The 15,937-nt window shown below is 45.7% G+C and overlaps 1 protein-coding gene across 2 annotated transcripts in view; it reads left to right on the forward strand.

Moving 5' to 3' along the window:
• Positions 1-313: 313 nt before the first annotated feature.
• The window catches only part of usp43a (ubiquitin specific peptidase 43a), a 103,092-nt gene continuing 87,468 nt past the window's right edge, over positions 314-15,937 (forward strand). For both annotated transcript variants that reach the window (XR_007035001.1, XM_047344623.1), the window contains exons 1-2: positions 314-1,263; positions 12,321-12,482. Coding sequence is in view for 1 of the 2 variants with exons in the window: in XM_047344623.1 (XP_047200579.1) it covers positions 619-1,263; positions 12,321-12,482 (807 nt within the window). In the remaining variant the exon portion in view is untranslated. The remainder of the gene's footprint in view (positions 1,264-12,320; positions 12,483-15,937) is intronic.

The following is a 15,937-nucleotide window of genomic DNA, read 5'->3' on the forward strand; positions in this document are numbered from 1 at the left end:
GGAGATATGTATCCAGGATGTGATTGGTTTTATGGGGGCAGCTCACAGCTTCAGAGCTTAGCACCTTTTTAACAACTACTTCCTTGTTCCCAGTGTAATAAACAAGTCATAAAAGTTAGCATCCAGATAAGTGGCTGTGTAAAACAAGGTTTCCTGTTCACTGCATGCACCTCTCAACTAATTAAGTGATGCAGGTTAATTACATACATGGGTAATGGGCGGGTAGTAAGAGAAACAGACTGGTTCATTGTGGCTCCATCGACAGGAGGAGGGGAGGGAGGGAGGGAGGAATGAGAGACAGCCAGGCGCTCGATCCATCGATGAGGAAGTGCGAGTGAACCTGCGGCGTGAGGAGGGAGGGAGGCAGCTGGTCTCCGTAGTTCCTGCAGGGAGCGTCACCGATCACTACCACAACCTGGACAAAACAACCGGGACGTCAGGAGCATGAAGCCGGAGATCATGTGCCTTACTGGCGCCGCACTGGTGCCCAAACAGCGGTGAAGGTTTGAGGAGAGGAGTCAAGAGGAGGAGGAGGAGGAGGGGGGCAGACAGCCTCGCAGACAGGTGCGTCTCCTCAGCCGGTTTCGTTTCCTCTCGGTCCCAGAGCCTGAAGGAGCCATGGATCCCCGCAAGGAGAACAAGGGAAGGAAACAGCCCATGAAAGCCAAGTCCACGACGCGGAAAGAGAAGAAATACAAGACCGGGAGGTTCATCCGGAGGAAATCGCTGCGATCTTTTGGAAATTTCATGGGAAGGATCCTTAAAACTTTGGGCACTTTGGCGCACTTCGGCAACGCGGAACCAGCGGACGGGGAGGACGACGACGGCGGCTTCGGGCAGAGCTCCTCGGCGGGCTTCAAAGACGACTGCCCGCAGGTCTCCAGGGATTCGGCCCCCGCCAAGAAGAGCTCCGCGGCGGCAGCGGCGGCGGCGGCGGCGGGAGCCTGCTCCGCTCACGGCTCGGTGAAGGAGAGGCTGTCGTCGTGCTACGGAGACAAGACCCCCGGGGTGCTGGGGCTGAAGAACCACGGCAACACCTGCTTCATGAACGCCGTGGTCCAGTGCCTGAGCAACACGGACCTGCTGGCCGAGTACCTGGGGCTGGAGCAGTACAGGTCGGACATGTGCCACGGGAAGGTGAACGGGGAGGCGCCGGGAGAGGAGCCCCAGGGCGCCCGGGGAGAGGTGACCGAGCAGCTGGCGTCGCTGGTTCGAGCGCTGTGGACGCTGGAGTACACGCCGCAGCTGTCCGTGGAGTTCAAGGTGAGGACTTGGGGGACTGGGGGACCGGGGGACCAGGGCTCTCTACACACTGGACTGATGTTGACCGGCCATGTGTTCAAGTCTATAGACGTGTCTGTAGAGTTAGCTGCTTTCACCATCCTAAGTTTCTGCTATGACAAAGTTTAGTTTTTCACTACATAGTTTCCAATTATTTGCCCTTAGAAGCCAATACAAAATTAAAACACTTGTTTTTTTTCATATATCAATCATATATACTTTACAACTTATATTCAGCTTGTTTGTTAAAGTTAAGGCTCCATCTCTATTCCCACCTGCAGCAGGCGTAGGCCCCAGGCACCCGAGGGCCCAAGTTAACTACGTGTCAATGGGTTAACTGCACATTTGTCTGGAATTATGCTTTACTCGAGGGCTGCAAGGCTTTTAAAATCAAATTACTTCAAAGTCATTGACACGGCAAACTTGTGACCAGCTTATAGTCGAGCCAAAGAGAACAGGTGGATTTCTGGGTCTCTAGGCAAAACATTATCAATCTGTCTGTGGTGTTGTGCTGTGTGGGCTGGACTCAACAGGTCTGTCAGAGGCAGAGACACACACACACACACACACACACACACACACACACACACACACACACACACACACACACTGAACACTGCCAACTGCATGCTCTACCCAGGTGCCCCCCCCTTCACCTGAATGTTTTGGAGATGATCCTGTTGTTGTGAACATGTGTGACTCAAACAATCTCCCGCTGCCTTGCTCATAGGTGAAAGGCAAAGTTGGGATAACCTTCGGACCCAATTGTCCGGACATGTATGAAAACGACTTGTCGTTAGATGTCATCATCTTCAGACTAGATACACACACACATGTTTGTCCCACATAATCTGCGTGGCTACTAGTTGAAGCACAGTCATTAATGGCTGTAGTGCAACTTGTGCGTCCTGGGCCCCTGCAGGCCCACCAACACAGCAGTTATAGTTTTCAGTGCTAGTAGAGTTCTCTGGGACTTGTACTGTTTGACCTACTATTAAAGTCTATATTTGCAAAAAACTAATATTTGAACAAGCATGTCAGGTGTGCACTTAATCGCGTGTGGTTCAGAGGTCAACGGTCAACCTGCGTGTGGCATAAAGTTGCATCATAGGAGCAATAAAAATAGAAACACCCAAGCACTTTACCTCATGGCTTCACCTCACAGCTCTTCATTCCTGTTTGTTGAAGCAGCGGTAGTTTAGAGTGTGCATGCCTTGTGGTTACTTATTACGTGCAGGTCACAGTGTCTCCGCTTGACTCACCTGTCCAACAATGCAGCACTTCAGGTGGTTCGTCTGCATTCCTGGACTGTCATGTGGAAGACGGGGTTAGTCAAGCTTCCCTGTCAGTGCGTGTGATAGCATAGAGTGGAGGCTACGTTACAAGTGCACCATGACCAGTCAAATACCAGGAGTTTAAATCAACATGTGGTCACACACTGAGCTTCAGAGGTCTTCTTGCTGCTGTAGCCAGTCATGGATGTTGTGAGCCAGAGACGCAGGGCCCCCAGTCTGCCCTCTACGCTTGTTGGAAGACATTCAACCTGCAGGCTTATACAAACTCTTTTCCACAAATAAATAGCCGGTATATGCAAGTTTTTTTGAATGCGGGTAAACCTGCTAAAAATGGGCAGAAGCGTGCCGAGGGGTTTGTGTTTATTTATATTTTCTCCCCTTTGAGTCATATTCAGCGTCACAAATTCACCAGAAACTGAGAAGCTCTGCCACCTCGCCGTCTTGCCAGTTTGGCATCTTGCATGATACAAAGAAACAATTCCTGCTGCACGTTGTTCCCAAGATGTAAAAAAATGCAAAAGTACACAAACGCAAAGTACACCAAAGTTCATGGCTACGCCCAGAAGTTTTAAGTGCAAACAAGATGCAGCGTCAGCATCTGGACTGCCAAAATATAGAAGAAGAAGAAGAATAAATTAGCATGTTTACCCAGATGTCATGTTTCCATCACTGCCGTAACAGATTAATAACCCGTGTCTACTGCAGAGTCATTTGACCCTGGACTGAATCTCGTTTGAATCCATCGGCGAAGAGGTAGCGATTTCCTGTAGTGTAGTGTTAGCCAGAGCAAATATTTTTTGGCTGTATTTTACGGTGGAAAGTCCCACATGTAAAGCGGCGACGTGTACCATATGCAAGACTTGAGTTTCGAGGGGTGGCACTAGTGTTGCCCAATTCATCAGCAGTCGCATAACTTATTCGAAAAACCATCTCACGAAACAGCTTGAGGAGAGAAAAAAGTAGGGGAAAAGCACAAACTGCCACCACACTGATATCATAGTGTAAATCTGATAATCAGTCAGTGTTTTGGCCACCTACTTGAAGGAAACACTGAGTATTAGCCCCTGAACTTAATGTCTGAAAGTGCGGCCCTGTATTCAAACAGAGATGTTCAATCTTTCCTCTGTGTTGCTCTAATACCTCTCATCATAGCAGGGTACAATAATAAAAAGAAAGCATGTCCTTCACTCCCCTTCTCTCGCCTCGCCCCACTGCATCAACACAGTGATTTGTGTCTGCTCATCCCAGGGTGAAGCGGCAGAGAGGATGTTTACTGTATCAAGTGCATTCAGCCTGGAAAAGGGAGGATGCCCCCTGCTGAGATGCCTCCAATGGTGTGCACTCAGAGGAAGAGAAAGAGGAGGGAGAGACGGCGCTGGTAAACAAAGCTTAATGTCCCTCCTGTGATCCTCACAAGACCCCACCTTGTCTGTAGCCAGACATCTTTGAGAGCTGATCATTATTCCAAAATGTATCCTCACTGAAAGGGAAGCACTGGCCTGCAAATAAGTGGAAGAACTTACTAAGTTGGATCTTTTCTAACTTTTGTCGGGAGGGGTTGGGATTAGGAATGAGTAGGAGTCAGGAGCCCGTCAGTAGAATTCACAATGTCTCAACTGAAGAAACCAGACTGACCTCTGGCTTTTTACAAAGAGGCTGCTAAGTTGCATTTAAATGCTGGATGCATCTTCCTTTGACAAATCAATGAACTGCACAGCTTGTTTCAGACATGCACTGAAGTCCGGACATTTTCCTGGGGCTTGTGAGAAAGCCAATGTCTGTGTCAGTTGCTCCTGACATTTTGAGAGTGAGCCCATGTGAGAATACAGCAAGAACATGTCCGGAAGACTCGCAGTGAGCAAGTGGGTGTGTTGATGTTGTTTCTAATACGCAATAGGACTAAATGTGAAAAAAAAGAGGTGACACACTAGGGGTGGGCAATACCATAAGATTTTGTTTCGAGCCGATACCAAGTCATTTAGGGCCAATATCACCAAAACCCATACTTTTTATTATTAAAACACAGGACAGTTTTTAAAGGCAAATAACAAAAATGTTTTTTTATCATTGTAAATTAAAGTACATACATGAAAAAGGTATTTTTTAAATGAATATTATATTTATCCATTTTCATATTTCTGGTTTGAGGTCAATTATTTTTTTCAATTCTATTAAACTAATTCATTTAGATAGCAAGTTTCAATTGGCTGAATATATTACTTCAATGTCTGACTATAGTCTGCTATATTTAATCACTCTGCTGAAGTAGCAGCAAATGATGACCAATACAGTTTGACTATAATATTATTTTCATATCTATATACCTGGATATTCTCTGCCTTTCTGAAAAGACTGTCATGTGTCGGGGGTCCGGGTGCAGCTGATCTCCCCCTCCTCCTCCCTACTTTACTGCTGCAGCTCTGAGTTTTCTTTCTCATGTTATTTTTATGTCTAAATAAGCGCTCCTCTTTTGTTCAGCCATCACTGCATGTCGGGTTAAGCAGCTGGTCAGGGCGAGCACCGCGGCAATGCTCATGCCCTGAGTGTGTGTTGTCTGCACGACACAGTGGAGAGAAGGAAAGAGTACGTTTATACACATTCATGACATGATTATGTGTTAAGAGTGGACAGCTCTTTTCCCTCTATGCACAGGTACAACATAGAAGAGAGACACTGAAACAGATCCCGTTGTATCGATCCTATTGGCACCAGAATCGATTCTCATGAGGAGTACGGAGTATTTCATAGTATCGATATTTTGGGATCGATCCGCCCACTTCTAACATACATGACGAAGATGTCAACTTGGAAAGACGAGAAGATTCAAGACCATTTGGTCATAACGGCAAATGCTGTTAACAACAACACATGACAGTAGAATTTACACGTCATGCCCTGCCTCCTACATGCTCTACCCCAGTGCCCCGGGTGCCCCCCCCTCGCCTGAATGTTCGGGACATTCCTGAACACATCTGACCTGGACAATCTCCTGCTGCATTCTTCACATGTGGAACTCATGTCTGAAAACAGCTTATGTGTCTGCAATACTCTGAGTCTGGAGTGATGCTTGGGATTGTTTACCCAGGAGTCACGTATGCTTGGGAGGCTTCAACCGAAATGCTGCTCATTCACCTTGAAGGGGGTGATGTCATGTGCTGCTGAACTACATTGTGGTTCAGTGTCGTGTCCTTCGCACTGCGTACAGCAGAAGTTGAGCAGAGCTCGGCACTATTCAATCAAATCGCGTTAATCCGAAAGAGGCGGCAGAGGCAGCTGGTGAACCTGGTGTGTGTTCATCTGGTTGTGGATTTTATTTCTGGTGTTCTTCTCCCTGGCTGTGTTGTGTGTCCCTAGCATGAAACCGACTTTGTTGTCTTTACGACGATCGCGCCGGCATCGTGTCAGCGGCAGGCATGCCCCCCTTCAAGAGTGAATGTAACACATACGTGTGAGTCCAGCGTTGGTCTTTCACTTTCAGATGTACTCAACTCTTCTCTGGAGGAAGATCGTAGAGTTGATGAGAAACGAGGAGGTTTAAAGCTCTCTGTCCCCCACCATGAATCCGTTAAGAAACATGCTCCCAGATGCATCTGTGCATACAAATGACAGTCATCAGCCCATCGGAGGTTCTGTATTTAAAGGTTACAATTTCCGACCCCGCCATGACTGCCTCGCTACACATTTGATGCTGATGAGATCTGCAGGGATGAAGTGTCCTTTTATTAGTTGGTCCAACACTTGTCTACATCAATTTGACTTGACAACAGCGCAGGCTCATTCCATTTACTGCCTTACACTCCTGACCTAAAGGATTTAACGACACTTAAACTACTTTAAGAAGTTGCAGCGAGGAGCCCGGATTCATCTTTTTCTTTTTACGCTTGACAGAATGCGGCTCCGCGAGGCCCGAGGAGCTCAGCCCGGGAGGACGAGGCCTGGTGCTTTAAGTTGTCTTGTTTGTTCTGGAAGTGCAGGAAGTGTGTGACAGCGAGGCAGGGCGGCGAGAAGGATGGTGTGTTTGTCTTTTCTTGTCTCTGCTCTCCTTCAAGGCCCACTTTTATTCTCACCCTCAGCGCTGCAAATGTATACACTGTCGACAGACGTGCATACAGAGGTAGCAGATATTCACCACCTGGACTCTGATGAATTTGCACAGTGTGGTTGATTTTCATTTCAATGTAATTGCAGCACTTTTCAGTGGAGCAGATGTGGGACAATTGTTTTGGGGGGATTTCAGCTTTGAAAACAGTATGAGGCTAGAAGATCTATTGTGCCCCTTCAAGCATCCAGCAGATATAATCATAATGAGTGTATTTTATGTTTGGCCAAAGACGTGCAGCAGGATCTATGTCTCAGCTTTTGAAGAGAATGTGAAGTGATAAAACTTAGAACGGTTCATCTCACACATAGAAAACACAACTTACGAGTACTGTAACAGGGCCACTGTACGCTGTTTGGGAAGCAGCATGTATTCCCACGACTCAATGAGCTGCACCCCATTATACCTACACCGCTGTGACAAAAAGCAATAAAGAGACACAAGAAGGAGTGCGTGTCTGCGCTGTGTCAGGGTAAGAGCTACAATAAGAGTTTTTCCACCAGGTTTCGTTCCCTCCCATGATTTAGGTACCAGGCCTGAATGATGTGGCGTGGGAGGCCTCAGGAATAAATCAATCTTTAATGTTCTGGGGTGCGAGACTATGATCGCTGAATCACGGAGGAGAGTCCGGGATGATTTTTCTGCTCTATCTCAGTGACGGGAAGCACATTGAAATGGGATACGTATTCATACAGCTCTCGATAGCTGACAGATACAGTCCTGCTCATGGGAGGACCCAGTGTGTGGGGCCAGAGGGGCACTCCCTGTGATGTGATCGGCCCTTGAAGTGCAACTCTCCTCTCACTAGTCCCTGGATTTCTTACAGATCGGTGAACGTCACAAACTGTGGGACGTCATGTTTTATCTATATTTTACATTTTAAATATTGGGAATACGAATAAATGAAAATGGTTTATTTATAAAGATCTCTGCATTATTTCTTGAGAAATTCACAAAATGTAAGAAAGTGTAAAAAATAAAAATCCTATGCCCTTAATTGAATCCACTCCAAAAGTGAATTGGTTCTTCCGCTGTCCATATCCCCCCCTTCCACCAAGTTTTTAAGAACATCGTCTCAGTAATTTTTTGCGTTATCCTGCTCAGAGACGGACAGAACTGAAAACATGACCTTCTTAGTGGAAGTAATAATTTGTGTATTTGCTCAAAGCTGTAAAGCCAACTTTAAACATGGAATGACCTCACGGAATAAGGATTTGTGACTGGATGTTGGACAGATATTTTCACCCCAGCTGTGTAAAATGTGGCCCCTGACTTAGAAAAATCCTAGATGTGCCCCTGACCTTCCTCTCAGCTGTGAATCCTCCGAGTATCAATTTCTCACTTTCAGCAGAGCCCGGGGAGCCCTCCCTGGGCTGTGAGCCATTCAGAGGTGATTGCTTCCGTCACATCTCATCCCTTCGCTTTTCTCACTGATCGCCAATAAATCCCAAGCTTGGGGGACATCTGCGGACAAGCTAGGGTTTGTTGAGGAAACCAACATCGTTTTATTTAGCTTTTATAAAGCTTCTCTGCTTTATAGACAAATGCTAGGTCTGATTCCAAAATGTACCATTGAGGTTTCACATCAGAAATACCTGCTTGTTCTTGTGGTGAATCCAGTGTGGCCTCCCACAACACGGGAAGAAGAAGGTGGATTTAGCTTAGAATTGGAAAGATGATAGAAGGAGGAGAGGTGCTACACTGCTAAGAGAGCTCATCTCTTTTATGTGTGTGTGTGTGTGTGGAGCTCAGCTGGGACTGATTAGTGAAGAGAATGGTTCTTTTATGATAGAGAGGAAAGAAAAAAGGGAGATAATAGAAAGAGGGGAGGATAGAAAGAGGACAGTGGGGTTGTGTGTGAGGGGGGGGATGAGATAGATGAAACACAGCATGAGGGGAGAAACAGTGGTATATGTGGAGGCTGTAAGTGATGACTGCCCTGCGTCCGGTCTGCGCTGACGGTAGAGGTGAGTCGGCAACATTGGGCCCGCTGAAAAATGAAACGGTAAATGGAGCAGCCAGTAATGACAGATTCTATCCAGCTTCATTCCAGCCTCACCTGTGGGGGGGGGTGGGGGTGGGGGTGGTCTGTCTGGAAAAACAAAAAGAGAGTGTGTGCAGTTCCTCTTAAGGTTATACCCTGTCATAATTTGTCAATATCACCCTCCGTCTGCCCCTGGGGAATCCATCCAGCCAGCCAGGCCTGTTTGGCAGGCGGCACCACGATGAGGTGAGCTGGTGAAAATGAGTGTTTTTAGGGAGAGAGGTAGAGCGAGAGAGAGAGAGGAGGGTCGGTAGGTGGGTTGATGTATGTTTATGGTAAATCCCCAGCCCCCCAGCGTGCTGATCCGTCATTGTTTACAGAGCAGGAGGATGGATGTGTGGAGGAGGGCACGAGGGGGGTAATGGTGTGAGGTGAAGCAAAGGTAAGCGAGATGGGACAGCCACACAGACATCTGTGTGTTGGCGCAGGGGAGGTCGCCAGAGTGCAGCCCTGCCCCTCTGCTGACCGCTGGGAGGTCGTGACCCCCTGCCGCGGAGACTGCGCAGGTTCATGGCTGTGTTTTGTCATTCTGTCATCTTTATCTCCAATGCCTTTCTCTGTTTGTGGGAAGGTGGCATTTCTTTCATTTCTACCCAGATTTGCATTGGCTTTAACTTTTCAGTGGGACCAAATCATTGGAGACCAAGCCCAGTTATTCTCTGTAACTGTGTTTCTAGCATAATTTTGTCTTTTGAGTATCAACAGTAATTGAAGAATTGTGATAACCTTTTCTTCTGAAATGTATTTATTTGAAATAAGGTCAAATAGCACACGGCCTTGTTTCAGATGCTCCAATTTGATGAGAAATTAAATCAATAAATGAAAGACAAGACACTTCAAGCCAGAGTGAACAAAGTGAAATGCTGCCTCAACCCAATCGATCAGGTGTGGGCTGAGATCCTCTGGTCTAGACTGATCAATAGTTCTTCCAAAACGTTCTTTGCTCCTTCAAGTTGACCCCCATGCTCGCCTTCATCCTCTCCTCAACAAGCGCTCGAGTGTTTGCTCAACAAACACTTAAGATCCCACCAGAGCTGTGCTCAGGTCGGCCTTGAACACTGCCAGTGTTTGCAGAGGAACTCAGTCTGTCAACCTTTTTACTACTCTACATTTTGCCTGTCCCTCTTTTCTCAGTATCAAGAACTTACTTTCTTTCATTTCTCCCTTTACAAGAAATCAATTTAAAAAAAGACTTGCTTGGAAATACAACTTTGCCACTTCATTAAATCCTTTTAGGTGCCTTTTGAGAGCGTGTGGTACATTTCACCAGAGATGCTTTGAGACAAAACTGTAAACAGATATCAAAGAGATGAGCTAAACTGCCATTCCCAGCTGTCACACACACACACACACACACACACACACACACACACACACACACACACACACACACACACACACACACACACACACACACACACACACACACACACACACACACACACACACACGCCGTCTCTCAATCCACGTCTGTGTAATCAGATTTGTAAATGGGTGAAAGAATCAGCAAACACATACTGAGATTTGCGAACGGATACAGGAATCTATACCCATGGGAAAAGAGACGAAAATGGCCACCTAGCTTGCCATACCTCCTCCACTCAGGGTAAAAAAAATCACACACAATCATGCGTAAAACGACAGCCAATTGCAGGGGCCGTCTGAGTTGTAACTGGTGACTTCACTGTATTACCAACCTTTGGAACAAATCACTTTTCAGCCGTTAATTGGTCCACATTTACAGATTTATCTACATATTTACAGATCTATGCACACATGTACAAAACTCAATTCACTAATAAACCTCATTTGGCGTTTCCCACCATATTAATTCAATCAATGAGTTGCATGTGCAAGTGCACAAAGGCCACTGTCACATGTACAACAGGTTCCGAGTGAAAGTTACACGGACTGAAGAGTGAGAGAAAGACACAACTGCAGCTGAAACTATAAGGTCTGTCTGCAAATAGCTCTTCACACATAATGTTATTAGGAACGCAAATAAAAATGTTTTGGATCAGTATGAAACTGGCAGGACATATTAGAATTTACTGCATTTACATGTCTATGTAAATGCAATGTGGAAAGATGCCTTTCCACATTTACAAATTTGAACACACACACACACACACACACACACACACACACACACACACACACACACACACACACACACACACACACACCTTGGTGAAAGACACACACAATCATGCGTCAATTTTGCAACAGTATTGGCCTCACAGAAAAGGGATGTGGTGAAAACAGTAGAGATGAGGGCCACCTCCTTTTCATGATGTCCTAACCTCTCGATGTCGTCAGGTTCCTGAGTCCAGACTCAGCCAGGCCCTCGTAACCCTGGATACTGCCCCTCGCTACCTCTCTCGTCCTTGGTCTTTTCACCCCTCCCATTTTTTTTTAAAGTTTTGAATTATGTTGCTGCCTCTGTTTTCTCACTTTTTCATTTCTGGGCCAAGCCACAACTGCTCCGTCCTCTCAGTGCGCTGACAGCAAAACCACTCGCAGGCCTTTCTGTTGAAACTCAGCCAGCATACCCTCCCTCACACCACCGCTCCCTCTATCCATCTGTCCCTCATCCCTCCATCCCCCGTCAGAGCTTCCTCATAGTGATGAAGCTCATTAGCGGGCTGTCTCCGTCAGGTGTGTGTGTGTGTGTATGTGTGAAGGGCGGTGGTGGGGGGATCACCATCATATTTATATTTAGAAACAGGGATAGTGCAGGTATGATGTGGTGATTTTTAATGAGATGTGGAGCAGAGCCTGGATCCTGTCAGTCACACACAGAGAGGGAGAATGATGCAAAGGCTGAGAAGTAGCCACCTTGTGTGTGTGTGTGTGTGTGTGTGTGTGTGTGTGTGTGTGTGTGTGTGTGTGTGTGTGTGTGTGTGTGTGTGTGTGTGTGTGTGCTGTCATTAGTTTAGTTTGTCAGTTTTTCCGTCTGAATCACAAACTCACAACTCTCATAATTGAATTAGACACTGGCAATCTATTTTATTTCCTCTGTATGAGCCATGAATATGTTAAGAGAACAATTTCTTCACATTCAGCAACACAAATCATGTGTCTGATTTTGTGTACTGATACTGATATGCTGCCAGAAATAACATTATCTTTATTTAAAGAATAGAAAATGAGGATGAAGGAAATGCAGGAAACTTGCAGAAACCCTGTAATTGCCACATTATACATTTAGAGGTTTACTTGCACTAACTGAGAGAAATAAAACAGTAAAATATGAATTTGCAACTCAATGCATAAAAGAAAAAATTTGCCAGATACAGTAACCACCTGACATTAACATCAGTGTAAGCTTTTCTGCTCTGAAATACCAAATAAGTTCCTGAGTCAGCCCCTCTTACTTCGGAAGGATGTTCCTAAAAGAGCGTGCATCAAGTGATGATCAGAGAGAGAAATGTCCCTGCATTTCTTCCATCTCCCTCCTGAGTGCTCCAAACCGAACCAACTCTAAACTCCCACACTTCATGTGATCGCGATCTCGTTTTTCAGGACGGACGTCAATATTTAATGATTTTTGAAATGACCTAAAGTGAAAGACTAATTATGACTTCTCTCCTCTCCTCAGAGCATAGTGGCCAAATACGGCTCTCAGTTTCGTGGAAACTCTCAGCACGACGCCCTGGAGTTCCTCCTCTGGCTTTTGGACAGTGTTCACGAAGATGCCAGTTCCGGCCTCAACAACAACAACAGCAGCAGCAACAGCAACAGCAGCAGCAGCAAGGCCAAGGTGAGTGCACAGCGCTGGAGATCACGGCCTTGACTGGTTTAAAATGTTGACGTGATGGGTGACTGGGCTCAAGGATTTCTCATAATGCATAATTCTTCTTCTGCTGCTGGGTTGTTTTGTCATTTTATTACTTTCTTGGAATGATACCTGATACCATGCACGCACGAATACACACATGCCATTAAGTTGCAGAACCGTTTTGTGAGACCATTGTTTGATTTTTATAATAGCAGACCTCCCCAGTTGTCTGCTCAGTGGCCGTCTCTGGGTGAAATGATTCAGCTATTTGTTCCATTCGAGTCAAAGGATTCACTTCAGTTATGTTTGCAAAAGAAGAGGATTTTTTCAGTTGGGTACTCCGGGTATGACAGTAACTCCAAATGTCCCAGTCAGGCTGCTGCGGTTCTTCCACCTGCAGTTGAACTGAAACCCTGCTGGTCTTAGTCTGACATGGGCCATGAGTGCCGTGACTCCTGCAGTGAGGAGGAGGCATGTGGCTGTTCCCTCTCTCTGTCTTTGTCTCTGTCCCTGATACGGGACATTCACCTGGCAACCTTTCACTTGGGCCTGAGCCAGGACTGGACGTGACTTGTTGAGAGCGAATGAAGGGCAGACACATCAGGTCTGAGCCGATGACTTTTTATCATGACTGGAGCCTCAGATTAACGCTGGCCAAGAAAAATAAGCCAGTTAAATTTGTCTTGTCTTTTCCTCTGTTTGCTGTTTATCCTCTCTGACAATAAGACAATCCACTCATTTCATATCGGCCCTTTACTATCTGTCTGTTCCCCGGTACTCGATATTGGAGCTGACACGGAAAGTATCAAAAACTTAAAATGATATATATTGTGCTGACGATGCAGTGATGAGTGTGAGAAAGTTGTAAATTAACATCTTTTAGTTCATTACTCTAGAAAACAAATATAACTGAAGTCGGAAGGTGTTCTCTGGTATTAAAACATGTGTGTCTTTGTTTGCACATTACAATATAAACTACTTAATGTGGAGACCTGCTGTGATCTACTCCTACTGTGACAAACCCATTGAGTTTAGTTACATTTGCGAATTATCGTCTTGTTTCTCCTCGTTGACCTGGAGTTTGGGTTAGAGCCGCTGGTTCTGCCTCCACTCAGGGGCCGCGCCAGTTTGTCAGCTGACAGCCCCACATCCCCATTAGTAAATGCGGTGAGCTGAATTGTCACTGTGCTGCCGCCCAATGCCCAGCTCCCTCTCTGACAGCAGCACTAATAGAGGCAGCCTTTATGCCACATAAAGAGCTTAGGGCTGTGGCTCTCATTAGACTGCCAGTGAATCATGGTATCATAAAGCCGGCTTTCCTCGGCGGGTGCTAAGAGGCAGAGAAGAAGAAAACCGCTGGCTTTTTCACACCAGGAGGGAACATGCCTGATTTCTGAAATGAAAGGCTCGCCCCCTTTTTCCCCACAAATTGATTTCATTCATGTAGCACAGTGTGCTCATGCTTATACTGCTGATGTAATATGAAAACCTTGGAGCTCCAGCTTCGGAGATTACACGCTCCTCTATGGGTTTAGAAAAGCGAGTAACCTCATCTGTGCATCTTCAGAAGTTGTTATGAAAAGCATAAAAACACACAAATGAATATGCACATAATTCATTAACACACACCAACTGCCTGGTCTGACAGTTTTGATGTTTCACTTACAGTCCGTTGTAGTCGTGCATACAGTTGGCTGAAACCAGGTTTATTTGTTAAGGCGCTTTCACATCCTACCGTTTTTGGTGCGGACCCTCTGACTTTTCAGTTTAGTCCAAACAAAAAGTGGTTTGGAGGTGGTCTTTGTCTAGTTCAAAATGAAACGGTTCATTCAATTTCGCAATTCCTCTCCCTGCCGAATGACAACATGCCGACATAAGACGCACGCCCATCTACAAACCAATCAATGTCAAGTGTAGGTACACACAGCCCATATAGCTGATGATGGCGGGGCGTACGTTAGTCATACAAAAGGCTTTATTCCGCTCTGTAAATTGGATACTGAAACCAAAACAAACCAATGAAATGTAAACTATCTGACAAAGACATAAACCTTGGTTTGAACCTTGGTCCAAACTTTCAGTTGTGAAAACGCACTTAATCTGTAACTGATTTGTCTTTATCTTCATCTCCTACTCTGTGATAAGGGATTAGACATTAAATTCAATCCCTGATCTTGACGACACAACTCTCCCCGGTTGCCTGTTATTTCATATGATGCAGCTGTCAGTATTGTTATTTCTTTTTACGTCTCTTTTGCTTGCTCTGTCTTTCCTGTTACTTTCAAAGCCAAACAGTTTTTGATCCGTGTCTGATGCAGGAGGTCGCTGACATTCGTTGACCCTCTCAATCAAACTAGGGAATGAGCTATTAGACAAGAAGTCCAAATATTTTGCGACAGGAACCTCTGAAAATTAAAATAGCCTGATTCCTCGCTCTCTGCTTATCCTTTATCAAAAATTATTTGTTATTAGGGCTTTGCAAAAGTCCTCCTGCCCATGTTCAACTTGTATGTGAAAGACAATGGATTCTGTACAAATCGGATGACAATAGACGTCTTCTGGCAGGACAGACATAAAGTAAGACGGGAGGGGAGGCTGAGTCGGGCAGTTGAGGGAGAGGGAGGCTGGAAAGTGACTTTGATTGCTCTGTCTGTCACCGAAGCCTCAGGAACAGGCGTCTAGGATGACACAGGTCATGCTGAGCTGACAGAAACTTAACAGTTTCCACAGAGAAGCTGTCTATTTCACGGACATTTAGTGAGTGGCACCTTGGCCTTCACTTCATCCTCACACTGACCCACCCACAGACTTCTGATTGTTTCTTATGCAAACTCCTGACAAGTCTGTGAATACAACTGGAACAGGCTCAAACCATAAACTGTATATAAAGCTCCCCAAAAATAAAGCCAAAGCATCTCAATCGCCACCTAGTGGCTGGCTGTAGTGTAGGTCATAAAGCCTCTCTCCTCTGTTAGTGGATGGGACATGGACGTGTTCATTTTTCCAGTAAGTTTGGGTTCAATTAGTCTAATGCTGTAAAAAACTGGGTGAAGCATCGTGATTGACAGCTCGGACTGACTCGTGATTGGTGAAAGATATTTTGGCTTCATTTCTGGATAGTGGCAGGAAGTGGGGAGACGTGTTGTCCATCTGTGTACAGTCATACAGTCTATTGCTAAAAGGAACATTGGAAGATTTGAACATATTTACTCGGTGGAGAATATTACTGTCAAACTAAATTTGTGGTGCATTTGAGTGTGTGTGACTCAGGCTCTTGCTGCTGAAATGTGGAAATGAACCGAATGGGTTAAACGAGTTATGTAATTGCTGTGTGTGTCTGTATGAACACCACCTGTTGCACTGATAACAGCTGCAACCCTTATTTTACAACTTACACATCACCTCACATCACCTGCCTCTGTGACAATTTTTAACAC

The sequence above is a fragment of the Hippoglossus stenolepis genome, chromosome 2 (assembly GCF_022539355.2).
Source record: "Hippoglossus stenolepis isolate QCI-W04-F060 chromosome 2, HSTE1.2, whole genome shotgun sequence".
Taxonomy (NCBI): domain Eukaryota; kingdom Metazoa; phylum Chordata; class Actinopteri; order Pleuronectiformes; family Pleuronectidae; genus Hippoglossus; species Hippoglossus stenolepis.